At 21.9% G+C, this 20,036-nt stretch overlaps 1 protein-coding gene across 2 annotated transcripts in view; it reads right to left on the bottom strand.

The window, feature by feature from the left end:
• Positions 1-614: 614 nt before the first annotated feature.
• Positions 615-20,036, bottom strand: part of LOC117167673 (EGF domain-specific O-linked N-acetylglucosamine transferase-like) — a 27,303-nt gene continuing 7,881 nt past the window's right edge. The window contains exons 4-9 of one of the 2 annotated variants that reach the window (XM_033352783.1): positions 16,545-16,693; positions 10,195-10,358; positions 6,462-6,582; positions 3,567-3,720; positions 3,266-3,466; positions 615-726 (exon numbers count right to left, since the gene is read on the bottom strand). In XM_033352783.1, the coding sequence (XP_033208674.1) occupies positions 679-726; positions 3,266-3,466; positions 3,567-3,720; positions 6,462-6,582; positions 10,195-10,358; positions 16,545-16,693 (837 nt within the window). In that variant the 3' untranslated portion in view covers positions 615-678. The remainder of the gene's footprint in view (positions 727-3,265; positions 3,467-3,566; positions 3,721-6,461; positions 6,583-10,194; positions 10,359-16,544; positions 16,694-20,036) is intronic. The other variant, XM_033352784.1, reaches the window with a different exon arrangement.

Here is a 20,036-nt window from a genome sequence, read left to right as displayed (position 1 = left end):
TGTTAATAAAATAATTAATTAAAGTTGCATTTATTAATTAATAATTATTATAATAATAAATTAAATTAATTCAATAAATAATTTAATAATAATTAAAAATAAACACTTTTTTAACGCAAATTATTAATAAAGTGAATTTTCAATGGATGTTAATAAAATAATTAATTAAAGTTGCTATAAAAAAATTACAAAAAAATTTAATTCGGTACAATTGTTTTTAAATATCGCAATCTTTTTCTTCACTTCAAAAATAATTAATATATAAGTTCTGCACTTTGAAAAATGTTTTTAATTAAAACAATAAATAATGAGTAAAATATGCAATTAAACTATTTTTTTAATGCAAATTATCAGTAACATCAATTTGGAAAAATATTAAAATAGAATTGATTGAAGTTATCAAATAATTTAAAAAACTTTTTTAATCTATTACAATATTGTTCTTAAAAATATGGTTCACAAAGACACTTTTATTCTACAACTTTATCAATATATATTTATTCTATAAATCATATTATTTATAATATAAAAAGTTAAAAATATTCGGTCTGTTTGTAACAATAAATATTTTGTTAATATAATTAATTTTTATAAATGCCTTATAACGAAAGAAAGTAAATTAAAAAGAAAATTTCATTGACATTTACTATTTTCACAATTTACAATAATTTACTGATGTCAATGTTGAAAATTAAATTCTCGTCTTGTAGAATTATTATTGGTACTCTGTAAAAAGTTTATTCGTATTTAAAAATTGAAATAATATTTTCTTCACTTTTCATTAGTACTTTTCAATTTATTGGATATTTAATATGATACGAAATATTTTTCCGAGATAAATATATGTAATCGCTAAAAATAAAAATCACTAAAATAAAGCATCGCTCGTAGCGCCTCTTGCGGAAAAATGCGAAACCCGAGAACACTTTCAAAATTCCCTGAATTTTCCTTGACAAATTTTTCATTTCAAATAATTAATATTCAAATGCCAGCATTGTCATATGGTGATACTTTTAAAATCGAATATTTTATAAACGAAAAAGTTTCATAGTTCATATTTCCATAAAAAAAGAATTAAATTTATATAACAAAAAAAAGGGAATTTTAAAACCAAAGACGAAATTCCAACAAATATTTCTCATGCAAAAAATAAATAAAAGTTTATCTAAATTAATGAACCTTCAAGCCAGAAGACAAATTTCCTCTCCAAAAATTGAATTTTCAATAAAAATTTTTTGTTAAAAAATCTATTTTAAACAAACAAAAAAAAAGTATTTTCCACTGAAAATTCAAATTTTCAACCCAAGACATAAGCGTTCAATAAAAAAAAACATCTTTAATGATGAAGTTTAACTTTTATCCAAATAGTTGAATTTTCATTTAAAAAATGATTCAAAAAAATTCAACTTAAAATTTAAACCAAAAATTTGAGTTCTTATTAGAAGAAAAAATTTAATTTCTCTTAAAACAGATCAAGTTGTAATCGAAATGATAAATTTAAAAAAAAAATAGTTGAATTTTCGGTTGAAAAACATTTCTCTTAAAGCAGGAGAATTTTTAATTACAAAAAAAATTGAGTTTTCATTCAAAAAGATTCAGTTGACTCTTCAAGATCAAAAATTGAATTTTGTAACAAAAAATAAGTTTCTAAGAAAAAAATTGAAACTTCAATCCAAAAAGGCAAATTTTTTCAACTAAACAAGGTGAATTTTTAACAAACTAATTTAATTTTCAACTAAACAGTTGCGTTTTTATCTAAGAAAGATAACATTTTTCTTAAAAACAGATGGATTTTTAAATAAACAAAAGTAAAGACAAATTAAAAAAATTGTTGAATTTTCACCCAAAAAATATTTAAGTTCTTTTTTCAACACGAAAGTATTGTATTTAAGCAGTAAAATTTTCCAGAAAAAATTATGACTTTTTAACAAAATTTTTAAAATAAGAATTTTAAATAATTTATAACTAAAATGAATGTCTTTTTAAAAAATTATTAAATTTTCAACTAAATAATAAAGTTTCTAACTAAAAAGATAATCTTCAGAAGAAAGTTGTAGTGAATTTTGAATATTTCAATCTGAAATTATTTTATTTTTAACGTTTTCTACTTGTTCTATTTTCGAAATTTTAATCTTAAATTATTCAGATTCGAGATTCTTTATTAACAAATAAGATTGTTCAATTTTGGAAAAATCTTTTCTAATAAAATTCTCCAATTTTCAAAATCTTATCTAAAAGTGTGCAATTTTGAACGCTTTTAATTAGAAATAAAAACATTGTAAAACTTGTATTTCAACGTTTTTCCGCAAGAGGCGCTATAATTTTTATTATTATATTTCATGGTATATACTCTATTCCCCAAGAGAGAATAAGGTCATTCTTTCAGAGAATATGGGTGATTCAACGACAGATTTAACCCCTAAATTTTTTTTTGCGAAAATATTTCTTTTTCGTTCATTGTTGAAAAATATTTAATACGTCTTTTTGTAATTTTGTATAATGAAAAATAGCTCCATTGAATTTTCATAAATAAATTAGGCAGTCTTATAAACAAATAGAGATTGCTAAAAAAGGACCTAATTTTCTTCACTTTTTTGTAGTTTATTTAAAAATATGTAAAAAATATGTATTAACCCGCCAAAAAAAGTGAAAAAAATTATGCCCTTTTTTAGAAATCTATATTTGTTTATAAAAATGCCTAATTTATTTATGAAAATTCAATGGAGCTGTTTTTTTACTATAGTTCATTTCGAAGTTCGCGATCAAACGCATATTAGATAAAATGTTTGAAATTTTTGATAAATACTTTTTCAGTTATAAAAAAGTGAAGACCATCACTTTTTTTAACAGGATAATTTTCAAAAATGTATTTCTCGGAAATTTTGCACATCATATTGAAATAAATAAAATGTAGGGGGTAAATCTCCCGTAGAATGACCCATATACTCTATTCGCCGATTAATTAACCTGCTGATCTGCAGGTTATTTAATCGGGGAATAGAGTATATGGGTCATTCCACGGAAGATTTACCCCCTATATATATATTTTTTAATATTTTTTTTATTCATTGTTGAAAAATATTTTGAAGCAAGCAATCAATTTTTTATGATCTTCAGGGAGCATGGACGTAAGTTAGTCCTGTAGGTTATTCTCTCGGGGAATAGAGTATAGACAAAATGTTAATCCGGTTTAGCCTCAGCTTTTGAAGTTCGATTTATCATTGATTTTGAGGGGCCTTAATGATTTCATTTAGTTATTCCTTACCTTTTTGACCCTATAGTTTGGATTTTTCTTTAAAGCCTTGACCAACTCGTTTTCATTTAAAATTCTTCTGTATTGCGTGTCTCTGCTGAGCAGAGTGACTCGCACTTTCGCGTCTTTTCTCTCGTGCAGGGTAATACCTAAATGATGCATGACATGATCCCCAAAAGCTTCGAAGAGACCACTTTTTTGGCAACCATATATCTGAATAATTATGGGACATATTCTAACATTATCTATTCATGGTGTTTTTTTTTCTTTCTTTTTTTTTAATTTAGAGAGGGGATAATATCCAGGTACTTACGAGTGGTGTATTATAATATAATCCAAAAATCATTCTTGGCAATAAAGGGAATACCACATTTTTGAAACAAACTGTTTCTCCTCGAAAAGTTTTCAAATCCCAGAGAGGGTTGGATGTGAATGCCGCAAATGTTTCTTGAAACATTGATCGGTAACTATAAAATAACAAAATTGATGCAATCCGGTTTTTAAGAGTGTTTAATTTTAATTAATTAACTTTTAATAATTTTAATTAAAAGTTCATCCATAAACAACTTTAGAAATTCTGGGCTTTTTTAAACGGATTTTATGTTTATTCTTCTTTTTTTAAATCGTTTTTTGATTCTAAAAGAGGATGTTTACTCAAATTCTGGAGAAAAAAAATCCCTGACAATTCCAGGCTTTTTCTAGGTACCTCCAAATTTTTCCAGGTACAATTTTTCATAGTTAAGAGCCACACAAATATTTCGCATTATTCAAAATAATATTTTTTTCCAGTTTCTCCGAATTCAATTAAAATGTTTAATCAAGAAAGGTTTGACAAAATTATTTTATAAAATATTCTTAAATATATTAGCACCACTGATTAATTAAATAATTAAATAATATTGAAATCAACTAAAAAAAATAAAAAGCTTAAACTAAAAAATACATTTTTTTCACCGAATAATTGAATGTCGACCTTAAAAAGATCAATTTTCAAACAAAGTGATGAATTTTTAACTAAAATCATAAATTTCAAAATGGAATAGTTATATTTTAAAGCAAAAACATGATTTTTAAAATAAAATTATGAATCTTTAACTGGAACAGTTGAATTTTCAACCTAAAAGGTTAATTTTTGCAAAAATATGTTTTTTAAACAAAGTAATCAATTCTTAAAACAATAGCTGAATTTTCAACCAAAAAGATCAATTTTGTAAACAGAAATTAAATTTTCGGTTAAAAAAATTAATTTTCCACGTAAAAAACAACAATTTTTCAACCAAAATGATGAATTTTTAACTAAAATGATTGAATAGATTAATTTTAAATTAATTTTAATTTGTCAACTAAAGATTGTATTGTTGAATTTTTAATTAAACAAAATTAATTTTCAATCACAAAGGTGAATTTTCAACTAAAATTATAAAATACTCAATTGGAATTAGTCACATTTTTAGTTCAAAAATATTTTGATTAAAAAAAACTACATTTTTAAAAAATATTTACGTTTTCAAACGAAGTGATGAATTTTGATGCATTTTTAACTAAAAAAAAAGAATCTTTAACTGGAATACTCGAATTTGAAATTAAAGTTAAGGTTTCGATTAAAAATATAACTAATTAACAAGAATAATTAAATTGTTTGATTAAAATAATGAATTTTTAACCAAAAAAAATTAAGTTTGAACAAAAGAGTTTAACTTTCTGTCAGATCATTAAATTTCCATTCGAAAGAAGATGAATTTTGAACTAAAAATGTACTAGTTCATATTTAAAAAAAAAAGTTTCTAATTTTTCACCTAAAATAGTTAATTATTGCCACAAAGAACAAATTTTTTAAAAACTATATTCATTTTCAAACAGACACTTAAATTTTCAATTAAATGCGATCAACTTTCAACCAAAAATAGAAAAGTTAAATTTGCATTTAAGAAGGTTATTTTTAAATTAAAAATAAAAAAGAATTTTCAACAAAATAGCTCATTTTTTAACCAAAGGGATGAATTTACAATTAAAATCAAGAGCCTCCAACCAGGAAAATTAAGTTTTAAGAAAAGAGTTTAACTTTCAACTACGTAAATCATTATTTATTCCCAAAAATATAAATTCTAAAAAAAGTAGTCTTTTTTACACCAAAAAAGATTAGAATTTTAAATAAAAAACAGTTGAATTAAACAAAAAAGACGACATTTCAAGATGAGTTGAATTTTCAACTGAGAAAGATTTTTCAGTCAAGAGAAAAAAAATTGCAAACAAACTGTTGAATTATATAACAAAAAGATGAATTTTTAGTCAAGAAGATTAATTTCCTACAAAAAAGAGGGAATTTTCAAAAAAATACATAAATTTGCAACTAAAAGCGATCAACTTTAATTCAAAAATAGAGCAGTTAAATTTTTGGTTAAAAAACGAATTTCAAACAAAGAAAATAAATTTCTAACAAAATATTTAAATATAGTAATATAAAGCTACTTCTACAAAAATAAAGAATTCCACGTTTTTCGAGGATTATAAAAATTCTCTGACAATTCCAGGTTTTCCAGGTAGGGTAGACACCCTGTATTATAATAATTTTTAGTTGAAAAATTGTACTATTTCAAGAAAATGTTATATTTGTCACGTCGTACGTCAACAAAAGCAGTGCGACTTTTTCAACTGCGCATGTGCCGAAAAGCGCGGGTCTATTCAAAACTACAAAGTATAAACTCGTAATACTGCATTAATTAAAAATTATTAAAAGAAATAAGCTCTTTCTTAGATTCAATTAAATTCTTTTTTTAAAAGTGAAAATTTGTTTTAAACATTTGTCTTTATTTTTATTGATAGTATTTATTTATTTCAAATAGACCCGCGCATTTCGGCACATGCGCAGTTGAAAAAATTGCTTGCAGCGCCCTCATCGACACAAAGTTAATCAGTCAATGAGCGCCGTTTGACAAAAATAACCTGAAGGCGGAAGTTCACTGTATAGCATTTCCAACCATAAAAAATGAATTTTCAATCAAAGCGGACTAATTTTCTTCGAAAAAAAGGTTACTTAAAAAAAAAGTGAAAAAATAAAAAAAATACTTTTAAACAAAAGGGAATAGGGAAATAAATGTGTAGTCTAAAATATGAAAGTAATTTTTAAAGGTAAAACGTAATTTTAAATTGCATTGCTAAAAAAAGCGTAGTTTATGGACGATCTCTCATTAAATATTAAAATTTTTACCTGTAACTTTCCCATATCATAATGTGGTTATCTCGATTAAAAGCTGTTGGATGTGAAAGATTTACGTGCAGCGAAGCGTATAAATTGAGAAAATCGCAGAAATGATGATAAATGTTTACTGCTGCAAGCATATTTTTATGAATTACAGTTTTAAAAATTAGTCAAAATAGGAATTTTTTTCGTAAAAATATTTCATCAAAGGTAAGTGTTATTATGAATAATTATAACAACAAAAAAATACATCTTAATCTCATTAAAATCACCAAAGTTATTAAAGTTAAGAAAAGGACTAAATTTGTAATTTTTGAATATCTCCTAGGTTTTTAAAATTTTTCTAAAATTATTTTAGTGGTTTTCTTGTAACGTCTAAAACAATGAATTCTAGAAATTTAATTTAATTTACTAACAATAGATGAATTTTTAACCACGGATATTAAATTGATATAAAAAAGATAAATTTTCAACAAGAAAGGGAAGAGTTGAAATTTCAGTGAAGCAATTTATTTTCAATTAAAAAAAAACTTCTTTTCAACCAAAAAGATGAATTTTCAACCAAGAAGATTAGTTATCTATAAAAATTAAAAAACTATCCTTCTTGGTTGAAAAGTACTGTGAAATATTCTTTTTTTTTGTTTGTTGAAATGCAATTTTTTAGTTAATTCATTTAATTTTGTTACTTAAAATAGTTGAAATTTTTATATAATATCTAAAATTTCAGTTATAAAAATTTATTTTCAGCTATAAAAAGAATTTTTAACAAATTACTAAAATTTGTAATTGACAAATAAATTTTCTACAAAATAAAATAAATTTTCAACAAAATATTACAATTTCCCACCAAACAGATGCATTTTTAACTAAGAACACTAAATTGATATTTTAAAAAATTTATACAAAAAATGGAAAGGTTAAAATTTTGATAAAAAGATTTTTCAACAAAAAAAAAACACTTTTCAATCAAAAATATGAATTTTCAACCAAGAAAATTAATTATTATTCAAAAAAGATTAATTTTTAACATAATAAATGCATGCTCGATTAAATATTTCATTTTTTTCAGGGAATTTTCAATCTAATAATGAAATTTTCAATTAAAGAGAGAATAGCTGTACTCTTAATTAACAAAAATTAATTTGAAACAAAATTTACGGAATATTTCAATTTTTCAAAAAAAGTTTTTGGACTGAAATGATAAATCATTGACCGAAAAAATCAATATTTATCCAAATATTTCTAATTTCATAATAGTTGATATTTCAATAAAAAAATACTTAAATTAAAAAAAAATTGAATAAATAAAATGAGGAATTATTTATTATTCTTTCCAACGAAATAGTTAAAACTTCAATAAAAACAATTTTTAGTAAAAAACTACTTTTCAAACAAAAAGTTAAATTTTTAACCAAAAAGATTAATTATCTACCAAAATAAAAAACTATCCTTTATGGGTGAAAAGTGAACTGTATTGTTGAAAATTCTTTTTTTTTTTGGTTAAAATGTAATTTTTTTAATTAATTAATTTCTTTACGACTAATAGATGAAATTCTTATATAATAGTTAAAAATTCAGTCAGAAAAATTTATTTTAAGCACAAAAAAAATAATTTTCTACAAAATAGTTAAATTTTAAATTAAAAAATAATTTTTCTACAGAATAGATAAACGTTTAACTAAACAGATAAATTTTTATCCATAAAGATTACATCTATATAAAAAAAATTTTGAACAAAAAAACTAAATAGTTAAATTTTCAATGATAAAAATTATTTTTTTAATGCAGAAAACACATTTCAATCAAACAGTTAAATTTTCAAAAAAGAATATTATCTACCAAAAAGATTAACTTTTAACAAACAAAAAAAAAATTAATTTTAATCAAAAATTTGAATTTTTAAGGGATTTTCAATCTAATAGTTCAATTTTCAACCGAAGATGTAAAAGTTACATTTTTAATTAAAAATAAATTAATTTTAAAAAAATCAACAAAATATTGTAATTTTGAGCTAAAAAAAAGTTTTTTTTTACTAAAATAATTATTCATTGAATTATAATTTTTTAGTCAATTAAATTTTTTCTAAAAATGGATGAAATTCTTATATTATATTTAAACGTTCAGTTCGAAAAATTTATTTTCAGTACAAAAAAAGCGAAAGAATTTTCAACGAAATAGTTGAATTTTTAATTAAAAATTAATGTTCTACCAAAGAAAATAAAATTTCAACCAAACAGGTGAATTTTTAACCAAAAAGATTAAATTTATACAGAAAAAAACTTCAAGAAAAATTGGAATAGTTAAATTTTCAATAAAAACAATAATTTTTTATAAAAAACTACTTTGAACTTAAAATATCTATTTTTAACCAAGAAGATTAATTATCTATAAAAAAGGTTAATTTTTAACAAAAATACAAGCATTTTCGATTAAAGATTTGATTTTTTTTTCAGGGAATTTTCAATTTTCAATCCAATAGTGAAATTTTCAACCAAAGAGGGAATATTTACATTTTTAATGTAAAAAAACTAATTAAAAAAATATCAAAAGAATATTTCAACTTTAAGCAACAAATTTTTTTTTAATAAAGTGATAAATAATTGGCCAAAAAAAATCAATTTTTGAAAAGTATTTCCAATAAAAAAATCAATTTATAGGAAAACTGTAATAGTTGATATTTCAACTTAAAAAGAGTTGAATTTTAAACGAAAATAAAAACAAAAATAAATGACTAAATAAAATGAAGAACTATTTATTATTATTTTCAACCAAATAGTTAAATTTGTTAACCAAAAAGATTTAATTTTTAAACAAAGAGATTAAATTTATATAAAAAAAGATAAATTTTCAAGAAAAACTGAAATAGTTAAAATTTCAGTAAAAGCAATTAATTTTCAATAAAAAAAACTCCTTTTGAACCAAAAAGATACATTTTCAACCAAGAATATTAATTATCTACAAAAATTAAAAAACTATTCTTCTTGGTTGACTGGTCAACTGTATTTTAAAACATTCTTTTTTTTGGTTGTTAAAATTTAATTTTTTAGCTGATTAATTTTTTTTACTAAAAATAGACGAAATTTTTATATTATAGTTAACGTGAAGTTAGAAAAAAATGATTTTTAGCAACAAACAAAAAAAATTTCAACTTAATAGTTAAATTTTTAATTAGAAATTAATTTTCTACCAAATAAAATAAATTTTCAACGAAACGAATGAATTTTTTACTTAGAAGATTAAATATATATACAAAAAAAATGTATAAAAAAAATGGAACAGTTGCAATTTCAATAAAAAAAATCAATTTTCAATTTAAAAAAATACTTTTTAACAAAAAAATTGCATTTTCAATTGAAGAATTGATTTTTTTGAGGGAATTTTCAATTAAAAAGGGAATAGTTACATTTTTAACAACAAATTAATTTTTAAAAAAAACAGAACAGTTGAATTTTTAAGGGAAAAACTTGTTTTATTTTAAAATAAAATGATAAATCATTGACCAAAAAAATGAATGTTTAACAAAGAATTTCCAATTTCAACAAGGTAGTTGAATTAATAAAAAAATTAATTGCCAGAGAAAAAATGTATTAGTTGATATTTCAACCAAATAGATTTATATTTTAAACCAAAGTAGAAAAAAATTAATTTACTGAATCAAATAAAGAATAATTTTATTTTTATTTTCCAACCAAAAAAGATGATTTCTCTACAAAATATTTGATATGTAAACTGAAAAACTTACTAGCATCAATTTTCATGATAAATGTGGGCTTTTCAATAACCACATCACAATCTCCATCGACAATTGGCTTACGTGGCAAACTGCGAAAATTTCGTATTTCGGGTCCCCAAGACTGTAAGGGACTGATATGATCTGCTTGTTCCTCCAGCCTTTTTTTATTTAACCTGCATATCAATATTAAGATTAGAAAACCTTACAGCTCTTCTAATGCTTTCCACTCTGATTATTTCATAAATTTGAGACAATATATTTTTCAAAGGCTGCATTAAGTTTTAAAAATATTATTCGGCGAGAGTCGTCCTAAGTCGGCACTCTAGGTAAACCGGAACTTTATTTTTCGCTTGATAGCGTACGCGGAGTATAAATTTTGCGAGTACACAGAATTTGATTTTCTTTCATTTTTGTGAACCAATTTTGAAAATTTCAATCGATTAAGTGCGTTCGTTTCTGTGTACTATCATCTGATAAAGTCGATTTTTTCATTCGGATTTGTTTCGTGTGCGTAAAAGCATGATATGTGTAAATATTCATAGTGGTCCTGAGTCGGCACCAAACAAGTTGTCCTGAGTCGGCACTGAACAGGTGGTCCTGAGTCGGCACCAATCATGTGGTCCTGTGTCGGCACATTTTTGTGCTTCTGTTATTTGTTCTTTTTGAGATTCATATTTTGAAGATTTTTATTATTTCAATGGAGAAAGGTTTCCATCCTATAAATAAAGTTTGACAATATTCCAAGTGGTTTTTTTTACTGTAGATGGTTTGAATTTGTCCACTTCCTCCTAAAATTCCCATAACATCCGATTTTTCTGGAATTTCGGCGAAAAAAAATATGTGCAATCTCACTACCAAAGGGGTGCCGACTTAGGACCACCATTTTGAAAAATAACCAAAGTCGACTTCTTCACTTTGTGTTGTATTGTTTACCCTCTAGGACCACTCTCCCCTATGCATTATTTTTATTTAATTTCTCGCGTTGCATCAAAAATTACGTAATTTCTCATGTTTATGTGTAATTTATAATAATTATTTGTTTTAATTTAAAAAATGCGCGATTTGCAAAATCAAATTTTACAATAAACTTACAGTTTTCAAGAATAAAGTGAAGAAGATTGCATGAAATATAAACATATCAAAACTGTATAAAATATTTGAACCTATAAATATTTAGAAAAAATAAACTGTTCTAATTTGGGTTTAAAAGTTACTTTCTTTTTTTAGTTGAAAATTCATCTATTTTTGGGAGAAAATTAATTTTGTTGGTTGAAAACCCATCTTTTTTTGGGAGATAATTAATTTTGTTGGTTGAAAGCCCATCTTTTTTGGTATATAATATATGAAAGTATATATATTTTTTTAAATAAGCTAATCCATTTTGTATTTGGAAGTTACTTTTTTTAGTTGAAAATTCAGGTATTTTTACGAAAATTCGTTTTTTTTTTTTTTGGAGAAAATTAATCTTCTTGGTTGAAAATCCATCTTTTTGGTAAATAATATATGAAAGTATAAATATATTTTTTTAAATAAGCTAATCCATTTTCTATTTGGAAGTTACTTTTTTTTAGTTGAAAATTCGTTTTTTTTTTTGGGAGAAAATTAATCTTCTTGGTTAAAAATTCATCTTTTTGTTATACAATATATGAAAATATAAATATTTAAAAAAAAATAAAAATAAACTAATCCATTTTGGATTCAAAAGTTACTTTTTTACATGAAAATTCAGGTATTTTAAAGAAAATTCGTCCTTTTTCTTGGTGAGAAATTAATCTTATAGTTGAAAATGCATCTTTTTAATATACAATATATGAAAATATAAATATTAAGAGAAAATAACAATAAACTAATACATTTTGGATTTAAAAGTTACTTTTTTTAGTTGAAAATTCGTATTTTTTGGTGAGAAAATTAATATTGTGGGTTGAAAATTCATCTTTTTGTTATACAATATATGAAAATATAAATATTTAGAAAAAATAAAAATAAACTAATACATTTTGGATTTAAAAGTTACTTTTTATAGTTGAAAATTCAGATATTTTTATGAAAATTCATATTTTTTTGCGAGAAAATTAATTTTGTTGGTTGAAAATCCATCTTTTTGGTATATAATACAAGAAAGAATAAATATATATTTTTTTAAATAAGCTAATCCATTTTTTATTTAGAAGTTACTTTTTTTAGTTGAAAATTCAGATATTTTTATGAAAATTCTTTTTTTTTGGGAGAAAATTAATCTCCTTCATTGAAAATCCATCTTTTTGGTATACAATATATGAAAATATAAATATTTAGAAAAAATAAACTAATCCATTTTGTATTCAAAAGTTACTTTTTTACATGAAAATTCAGGTATTTTAAAGAAAATTTGTCTCTTTTTTGGTGAGAAATTAATCTTGTTAGTTAAAAATGCACCTTTTTAATATACAATATATGAAAATATAAATATTTAGAGAAAATAAAAATAAAATAATTTATTTTGGATTTACGAGTTACTTTTTTTAGTTGCAAATTCAGATATTTTTATGAAAATTCATATTATTTTGGGAGATAATTAATTGTGTTGGTTGAAAATCCATCTTTTTGGTAAATAATATATGAAAGTATAAATATTTTTATTTAAATAAGCTAATCCATTTTCTATTTAGAAGTTACTTTTTTTAGTTGAAAATTCAGGTATTTTAAAGAAAATTCGTCTTTTTTAGGAGAAAATTAATCTTCTTGGTTGAAAATCCATCTTTTTGGTTTACAATATATAAAAATATAAATATATAGAAAAAATAAACTAATCCATTTTGGATTCAAAAGTTACTTTTTTACATGAAAATTCAGGTATTTTAAAGAAAATTCGTCTTTTTTTGGTGATAAATTAATCTTATAGTTGAAAATGCATCTTTTGAATATACAATATAGGAAAATATAAATATTTAGAAAAAATAAAAATAAACTAATCCATTTTGGATTTAAAAGTTAATTTTTTTAGTTGATAATTCAGATATTTTTATGAAAATTCATATTTTTTTGGGAGAAAATTAATTTTGTTGGTTGTAAATCCATCTTTTTGGTATATAATACATGAAAGAATAAATTTTTTTTTAAATAAGCTAATCCATTTTGTATTTGGAAGTTACTTTTTTAGTTGAAATTTCAGGTATTTTTTATGAAAGTTCGTTTTTTTTGGGAGGAGAAAATTAATATTCTTGGTTGAAAATCCATCTTTTTGGTATATAATATATGAAAGAATAAATATATTTTTTTTTTAAATAAGCTAATCCATTTTCTATTCGGAAGTTACTTTTTTTTTAGTTGAAAATTCAGGTATTTTAAAGAAAATTCGTCTTTTTTAGGAGAAAATTAATCTTCTTGCTTGAAAATCCATCTTTTTGGTATACAATATATGAAAATATAAATATTTAGAAAAATTAAAAAAAAAAAAAACAATTCATTTTGGATTTAAAAGTTACATTTTTTAGTTAAAAATTCAGATATTTTAATGAAAATTCTTTTTTTTTTGGGGAGAAAATTAATCTTCTTGGTTGAAAATCCATCTTTTTGGTATACGATATATGAAAATATAAATATTTAGAGAAAATAACAATAAACTAATCTATTTTGGATTTAAAAGTTACTTTTTTTAGTTGAAAATTCAGGTATTTTAAGGAAAATTCGTCTTTTTTAGGAGAAAATTAATCTTCTTGGTTTGAAAATTAATCTTTTTGGTGTATAATTAATTTCTTTCCTTAAAAATTATATTATTTGTTAAAAATTCGTTTTGTGGTTAAAAATTATTTTTTTTTCAAGAGAAAATTTTAGGTTTCAATTTTTAGGTCAACATTTATCAATTTAATTATTCGACATTTGGTTCAAAAATAATCTTTTCTCATCATTTCTCATCATTTTTGTTAAAAAATTGATTTTTCTTTGGTTGAAAATTTAACTGGTTTGTTTCAAAGTATTGTTTTAGCTGAAGCTTGAACTATTTTATGTTTGATTAAAAATTTACATTTTGAAAATTCAACTCTTTTTTTGAAAATTCATATACTATATTAAGTTGAAAATGCGTATTTTTTATGCAACATTACTGTTCTTGAATAAAAATTCGTTTATGAGTTCAAAATAATTTCCATAACTAAAAATGAACATAATTTTTGGTTGATAAGTAATCATTTTTTAGTTGGAAATTTAACTATTGGGTTAAAAATTGATGTATTTTGTAGAAAATTAATGTTCGTGGTTAAAAATTAATCTTTTTGTTTAAAAATTCGACTTTTTTCGAAGAAAATTAATCTTCATGGCTAAAAATTCATATTTTTGTTAGAAAATTATTCTCTTTGATTGTAATTTTACCTTTTTTGTTAAAAATTTAAACATTTGGTTAAAAAAATTTTTTCTTGAAAATATTCATAATTTTCGTTGAAATTAATCTTTTGCTCAAAAATTAATTTTCTTAGTTGATAAATCATTTATTGGGTTAAACATTAATCTTTTTGCTTGAAGATTTATCATTTCGCCTTTGGTTAAAAATAAAAAATGTACCTTATTTGTAGTTGAAAATTCGACCTTCTTTGTAGAACACTGATTTTTTTGGTTAAAGGTTTATTATTTTAGTATAGAAATAAATGCTTTCGTTGAAAATAAATTTTCTTTACTGAAAATTTAACTATTCCATTTTTGGTTGAAAATTGATCTTTTTTAACTAAAAATTCATGTATTTTGTTGAAAAATGGCGTTTATTGGTAAACAAAATAATTTTTGTAGTTAAAAACTCTCCTATTTAGTTAAAAGCATTTTTTTATTTAAAATTCATCATTTTACTTGAAAGTTTAGTTTTCTGGTTAAAAATCGATTTACGATATAGTCAAATTTTAAACTAAAAAATATTTGAAAAAAGTTTCTAGTAAAATCATAAATCTTCAAGAAAAAAGATGATTTTTCTACCGAATAGATGATTTATCAACTAAAAAAATTAATTTTCGACCAAAAGGATGAATTTGAATGAAAATGATGAATCTCTTCTACAAAAAATGAATTTTTAAACAATTGGTTGATCTTCTAACCAAAAACATAAATTTTTTTACCAAAAATGACGCATATTTAATCAAATATATAAATTCTCAATCAAAAAGATTAAGTTTCAATGAAAATTATGAATTTTTCCACAAAAAATTAATTTTTAACCAAATACTTGAATTTGTAACCATAAAGGTGGATTTTTATTCAAGAAGATTAATTTTCTACCGAAAAGACAATTTTCAAACAAAAAGACGAATTTTCAACTACGAAAATTTATTTTCAACCAAAAAATTAACTTTTGAGAAAATGCATTAATTTTTAGGTATCGAAATCATTTTCAACTGACAATCGAAGAATTTTCAACAAAACAATTCTGTTTTTAACAAATAAAAAAATAATTTTCATCCAAAAAATGAATTTTTAACAAATCAGTTGAATTTCAAAATGTTAATTTTAAATCAAACATTAAAAAGTTAAACATTCTGTTAAAAAAATGTTTTCAAACAAATAAGTTGAATTTTCAACAAAATAAATCATTTTTCTACCAAAGAAATACATTTTTAATAAAAATGATTAAACTTTCACAAAATAAAATGAATTTTCAATCACGAATATTAATTTTCCATAAAAAAACACTCATTTAAACAAAATAAATGAATGTTTAGCTAAAAAAGATCAATTTTGAACTAAAAATAAAACAGTTCAATTTTCAATGAAAAAACTTATTTTTAAACACTAAAATTTTTTTTTGAATAATTAAATTTTCAACTAATAAGATTAATTTTCTCCTAAAAAAGACGAATTTTCAGCAAAATACCTGAACTTTCAACTAACATAAATAACTTTTAAACATAAAAACGAATCTTTTTCTTATAAATATTTCTATTTTGATATATTTCATACAGTTTTTATATGTTTATATTTCATTTTACCTTCTTCATAATTTTATTCTTCAAAATTGTAAGTTTATGGTGAAATTTGGTTTCAAAATCGCGCGCTTTTTATCACTTCTAGTTCCGGTTTGATCGTAGCCAATCAAAACAGTGATAAAATGTGACGCAACTCTGACTAGAGGATCTCTAATCAAATTGATGTTTACTTACCAAGCTGGTCCAATCAGAATGCCCCATATTCCCGCGTAAATTTAAAAAGTATAATTTTCAAACAATAAATAAAAATAGTCAGACTTATTTTTAAAAACTTTCCTCAAGTAATTATATTCGATTTTTAGTGATCTCTTATAATTTCACTAGGACAAAAAATATTTTTGACAATATGCAACAACCACATTATTATTAATTTTTCAAGGTTTCGTAGGCCAAGAACCAAATTTTTATACTCACTTGCAGTATCCGCCAATATCTCCCTCTTTCAAGACGTCCATTTTATATCGGATTGGTTCACTTCTGTTTATCAAATCAGTGAAATTTATCATAATATTTCGCCCTCTACAAAAACGCATGTGTTCTGTACACTCTAGGGAAGAGTCTTCCTGTAGAAAAATTACATTATATGTAATATTTTCAGAGTCGATTTTAAACAAATTTTTTTATTTTTCTTATTTAATAACAAAAATGGATTTTTTTAGAAGAGTACCGGTTTTTTAAAAATACTTGAATTTAATTTGAAATACCTAAAAGCAATGATGCAAATATCTAGAAAAGTTGTTAAAAAACCGAATTTTAATTGATTTTATGAAATATAATTAATAAATTGTTATTTTAGAAACAAATCAAGTTTTTTCTATTCAATCGCCCAAAAGTTATACAAAAATGTCACATAATTACCAAATTGATTCATCCAATAACAACTGATGATTTTTTAAACAAATTTAATTACAAATTCACTTTCTGTCTTTTTTTGGAGGTAAAAACTTGGTTTTAGAACCTAATGAAGTGTAAATAAGTCATTTTTACACTTTTAGGGAGCGTATGTGACAATCAACAATTTTAATTGTTAAAAATAATTGTTTAAAGAAAAATTTTTTTATCTCAGGCATTTTTTAAAGATAAGAATTGCATTTCTCAGTTTTGTTTAACTATTCCATTCTTTGTTAAAAATTAGTCTTTTTTAGTTGACAATTTATTTATTTTGTGTATATTTTTTTCAGTGGAAGATTAATTTTTTTGGTTAAAAATCCTTGTTTTTAGTAAAAAACTTTTTTTGTTCAAAATTAATTTTTTGAACTTGAAATTCAACTATTCACTTTTCAGTTGATAATTTATCTTTTTTTATTAAAAATTCAACAATTTAAAAAAAATTATTTTTTTAAATTCAACTAATTAGAATTCAAATACTTGGTTGAAAGTTGAATTAATTAGTTAAAAATGTATTTGTGGATTGAAGATGCATTATTTTAGATGAAATTTCATCTCTTTGGTTGGAAATTTAACTTTTTTTTTTAAATTCGTCTTCTTAGACAATTAATTTTTTTCGTTAAAAAGTCAACTGCTTTGTTGAAAATTCGGTTTATTTTTAAATGTTGAAAGGCAATTTTTTAGACTGAAAATTTAACTTTTCTATTGTTGATAGTATATTTATCTTCTTGTAAAAATTCGTCTTTTAGTTGAAAATTTATATTTTTGAGTTGAAAATTAAACTATTTAATTGCAAATTCATTAGGTTTTTTTTTTTAAATTTGTGTTTTGTTTAAATTTGAATTTTCAATTAAAAAAGACAACAAAAAAAAAAGAAATATTTACAATTTTAATTAAAAAATGGATTTTTCTAGCATAAAAAAATTATTTTCAACAAAATAGTTAAATTTGCAATCACAGATTTTTTTTATTAAATATGTAATGCCATTCCAAAAATTGGAATTTTTTGGTAGAAAATTAATCTTTTTGTTTAAAAATTCGATTTTTTTTGTTAAAATATTTTAAAATAATTTTTTTGTTTTAATTGAAAATGCAAATACTTGGTTGAAAGTCAAACTACTTTCTTCAAAATTAATGTTTTAGTTGAAGATGCATATTTTTAGTTCAAAATTGAACTATTTTGTTCAAAATCAGTTTTTTTTTTGGTCAAAAATTAATTTTGTAAACACACAGGTGTAATCATTTTATTTTTAGATGATTTTTTGTTGAAAATTCGCCATCTTCGATTGAATTCAACTGTTTTTTTTTTGTTTTTTTTTATTTGAAATAAAAATAGTTTTGGGCTGAAAGATCAACTATTACATTTTTCGTTGACAATGCATAACTTTTGGTTTAAAATTTATTTCTTTGTGGAAAACTCAGTAATTTTGTTAAAAAGTTATGTTTAGTTTAATTTTTATTATTTTAGTTGAAAAATAATCTTTTTGGTTAAAAATTTAACAATTTATTTGAAAAATAATTCTTTTTTTTATTATTGATGAAAATTATTTTTTAGCTGAGAATGTAAAAATTCCATTTTTGGCGGAAAATTTATCTTCTTGGTTGAAAATTCAACGATTTGGTTGAAAATTGATATTTTTAGTTGAAAAATCGAAAATTTATTTCAAATTTCATAAATATATTTCGCTGAAAATCGAAAAATGTCGTTAAAAAATAAACCTTTTTGGTTTAGAATTCGCGTGAGTCTAATAAAATGCCATTTCATTTTTTAGTTGACAATTATTTATCCTTTTTAGTTGAAATTTTTAATATTTAATTAAAGATTCACGATATTTTTTCAGAAATTGATCTTTTTTGGCAACAAAATAACATTTTTGTTGGAAATTCGTTTTTTAAAACTATTTATTAGGTTGAAAATGTAACTTCTACTTTTTATTATAAATTAATCGTTTTTATTTGAAAAATCAATTATTTTGTTGCAAATTATTATATTTGATTTAAAAGTTCTCTTTGTGGTTTGAAAATTCATTACATTTTTTATTAACATTTTTATTTTGTTTTGTTAAAGATGCATAATTTTAATTCACAATTAAATTATTTTGTTGAAAATCTGTTTTTTTTTTTAATAAAAAAATAATTTTTTAAACTACAAATGTAATTATTCTATTTTTGGTGGAAAATTGATCTTTTTGATTGAATTTTACTGCTTTTTATTCAAAATTAAAATATTTTTTGATTTAAATATCAACTACTATATTTTTTGTAAAGAATTCGAATCTTTTGGTTGAAAACTATTTTATTTGTAGAAAACTCAATAATTTTGATAACAAAATTTTTTTTGGTTCAAGTTGCATTACTTAAGTAAAAAATTTATCTCTTTTTGGTTGAAAATCATTTTTTTAAACTTTTTATTTGAAAATTATTTATCTTTTCTAGTTAAAATTTTGAATATTTATGAAAGATTCATAATAATTTTTCAGAAATTGATCTTTTTTGCAAAAAAATAATCTTTTTGTTGAAAATTCGTTTTTTTTTTTTAAATTATTTATCAGCCTGAAAATGTTACTTTTCTACTTTTTTTTTTGTAAATTAATCGTTTTTAGTTGAAAACTCAATTATTTAGTTCAAAATGATTACATTTGATTGAAAAATTTTCTTTTTTTAATAGAAAATTTATTTTTGTGTTGAAGATACATAATTTTAATTCACAGTATAACTATTGTGTTAAAAAACAGTTTTCAAACAAAAAATTAATTTTTTGAACTAAAAATTGAATTATTCTATTTTTGGTTGAAAATTGGTATTTTTTCATATTAAATTCCACTGCTTTTTATTCAAAATAAAAATGTATTTTGGTTGAAACAACAACTATTAAATTTTTGGTTCAGAATTCAAATCTTTTGCTTGAAAATTGATTTGTTTGTAGAAAACTCAATAATATTAATAATAACTTTTTTTGGTTTAATCAACAATTTGGTTTAAAATTTATATTTTCAGTTGAAAAATCAAATATTTGTT

The sequence above is a fragment of the Belonocnema kinseyi genome, chromosome 2, assembly GCF_010883055.1.
Source record: "Belonocnema kinseyi isolate 2016_QV_RU_SX_M_011 chromosome 2, B_treatae_v1, whole genome shotgun sequence".
Taxonomy (NCBI): domain Eukaryota; kingdom Metazoa; phylum Arthropoda; class Insecta; order Hymenoptera; family Cynipidae; genus Belonocnema; species Belonocnema kinseyi.
The sequence above is the reverse complement of the archived record's forward strand: the minus strand, read 5'-3'. Positions and strand labels throughout refer to the sequence as shown.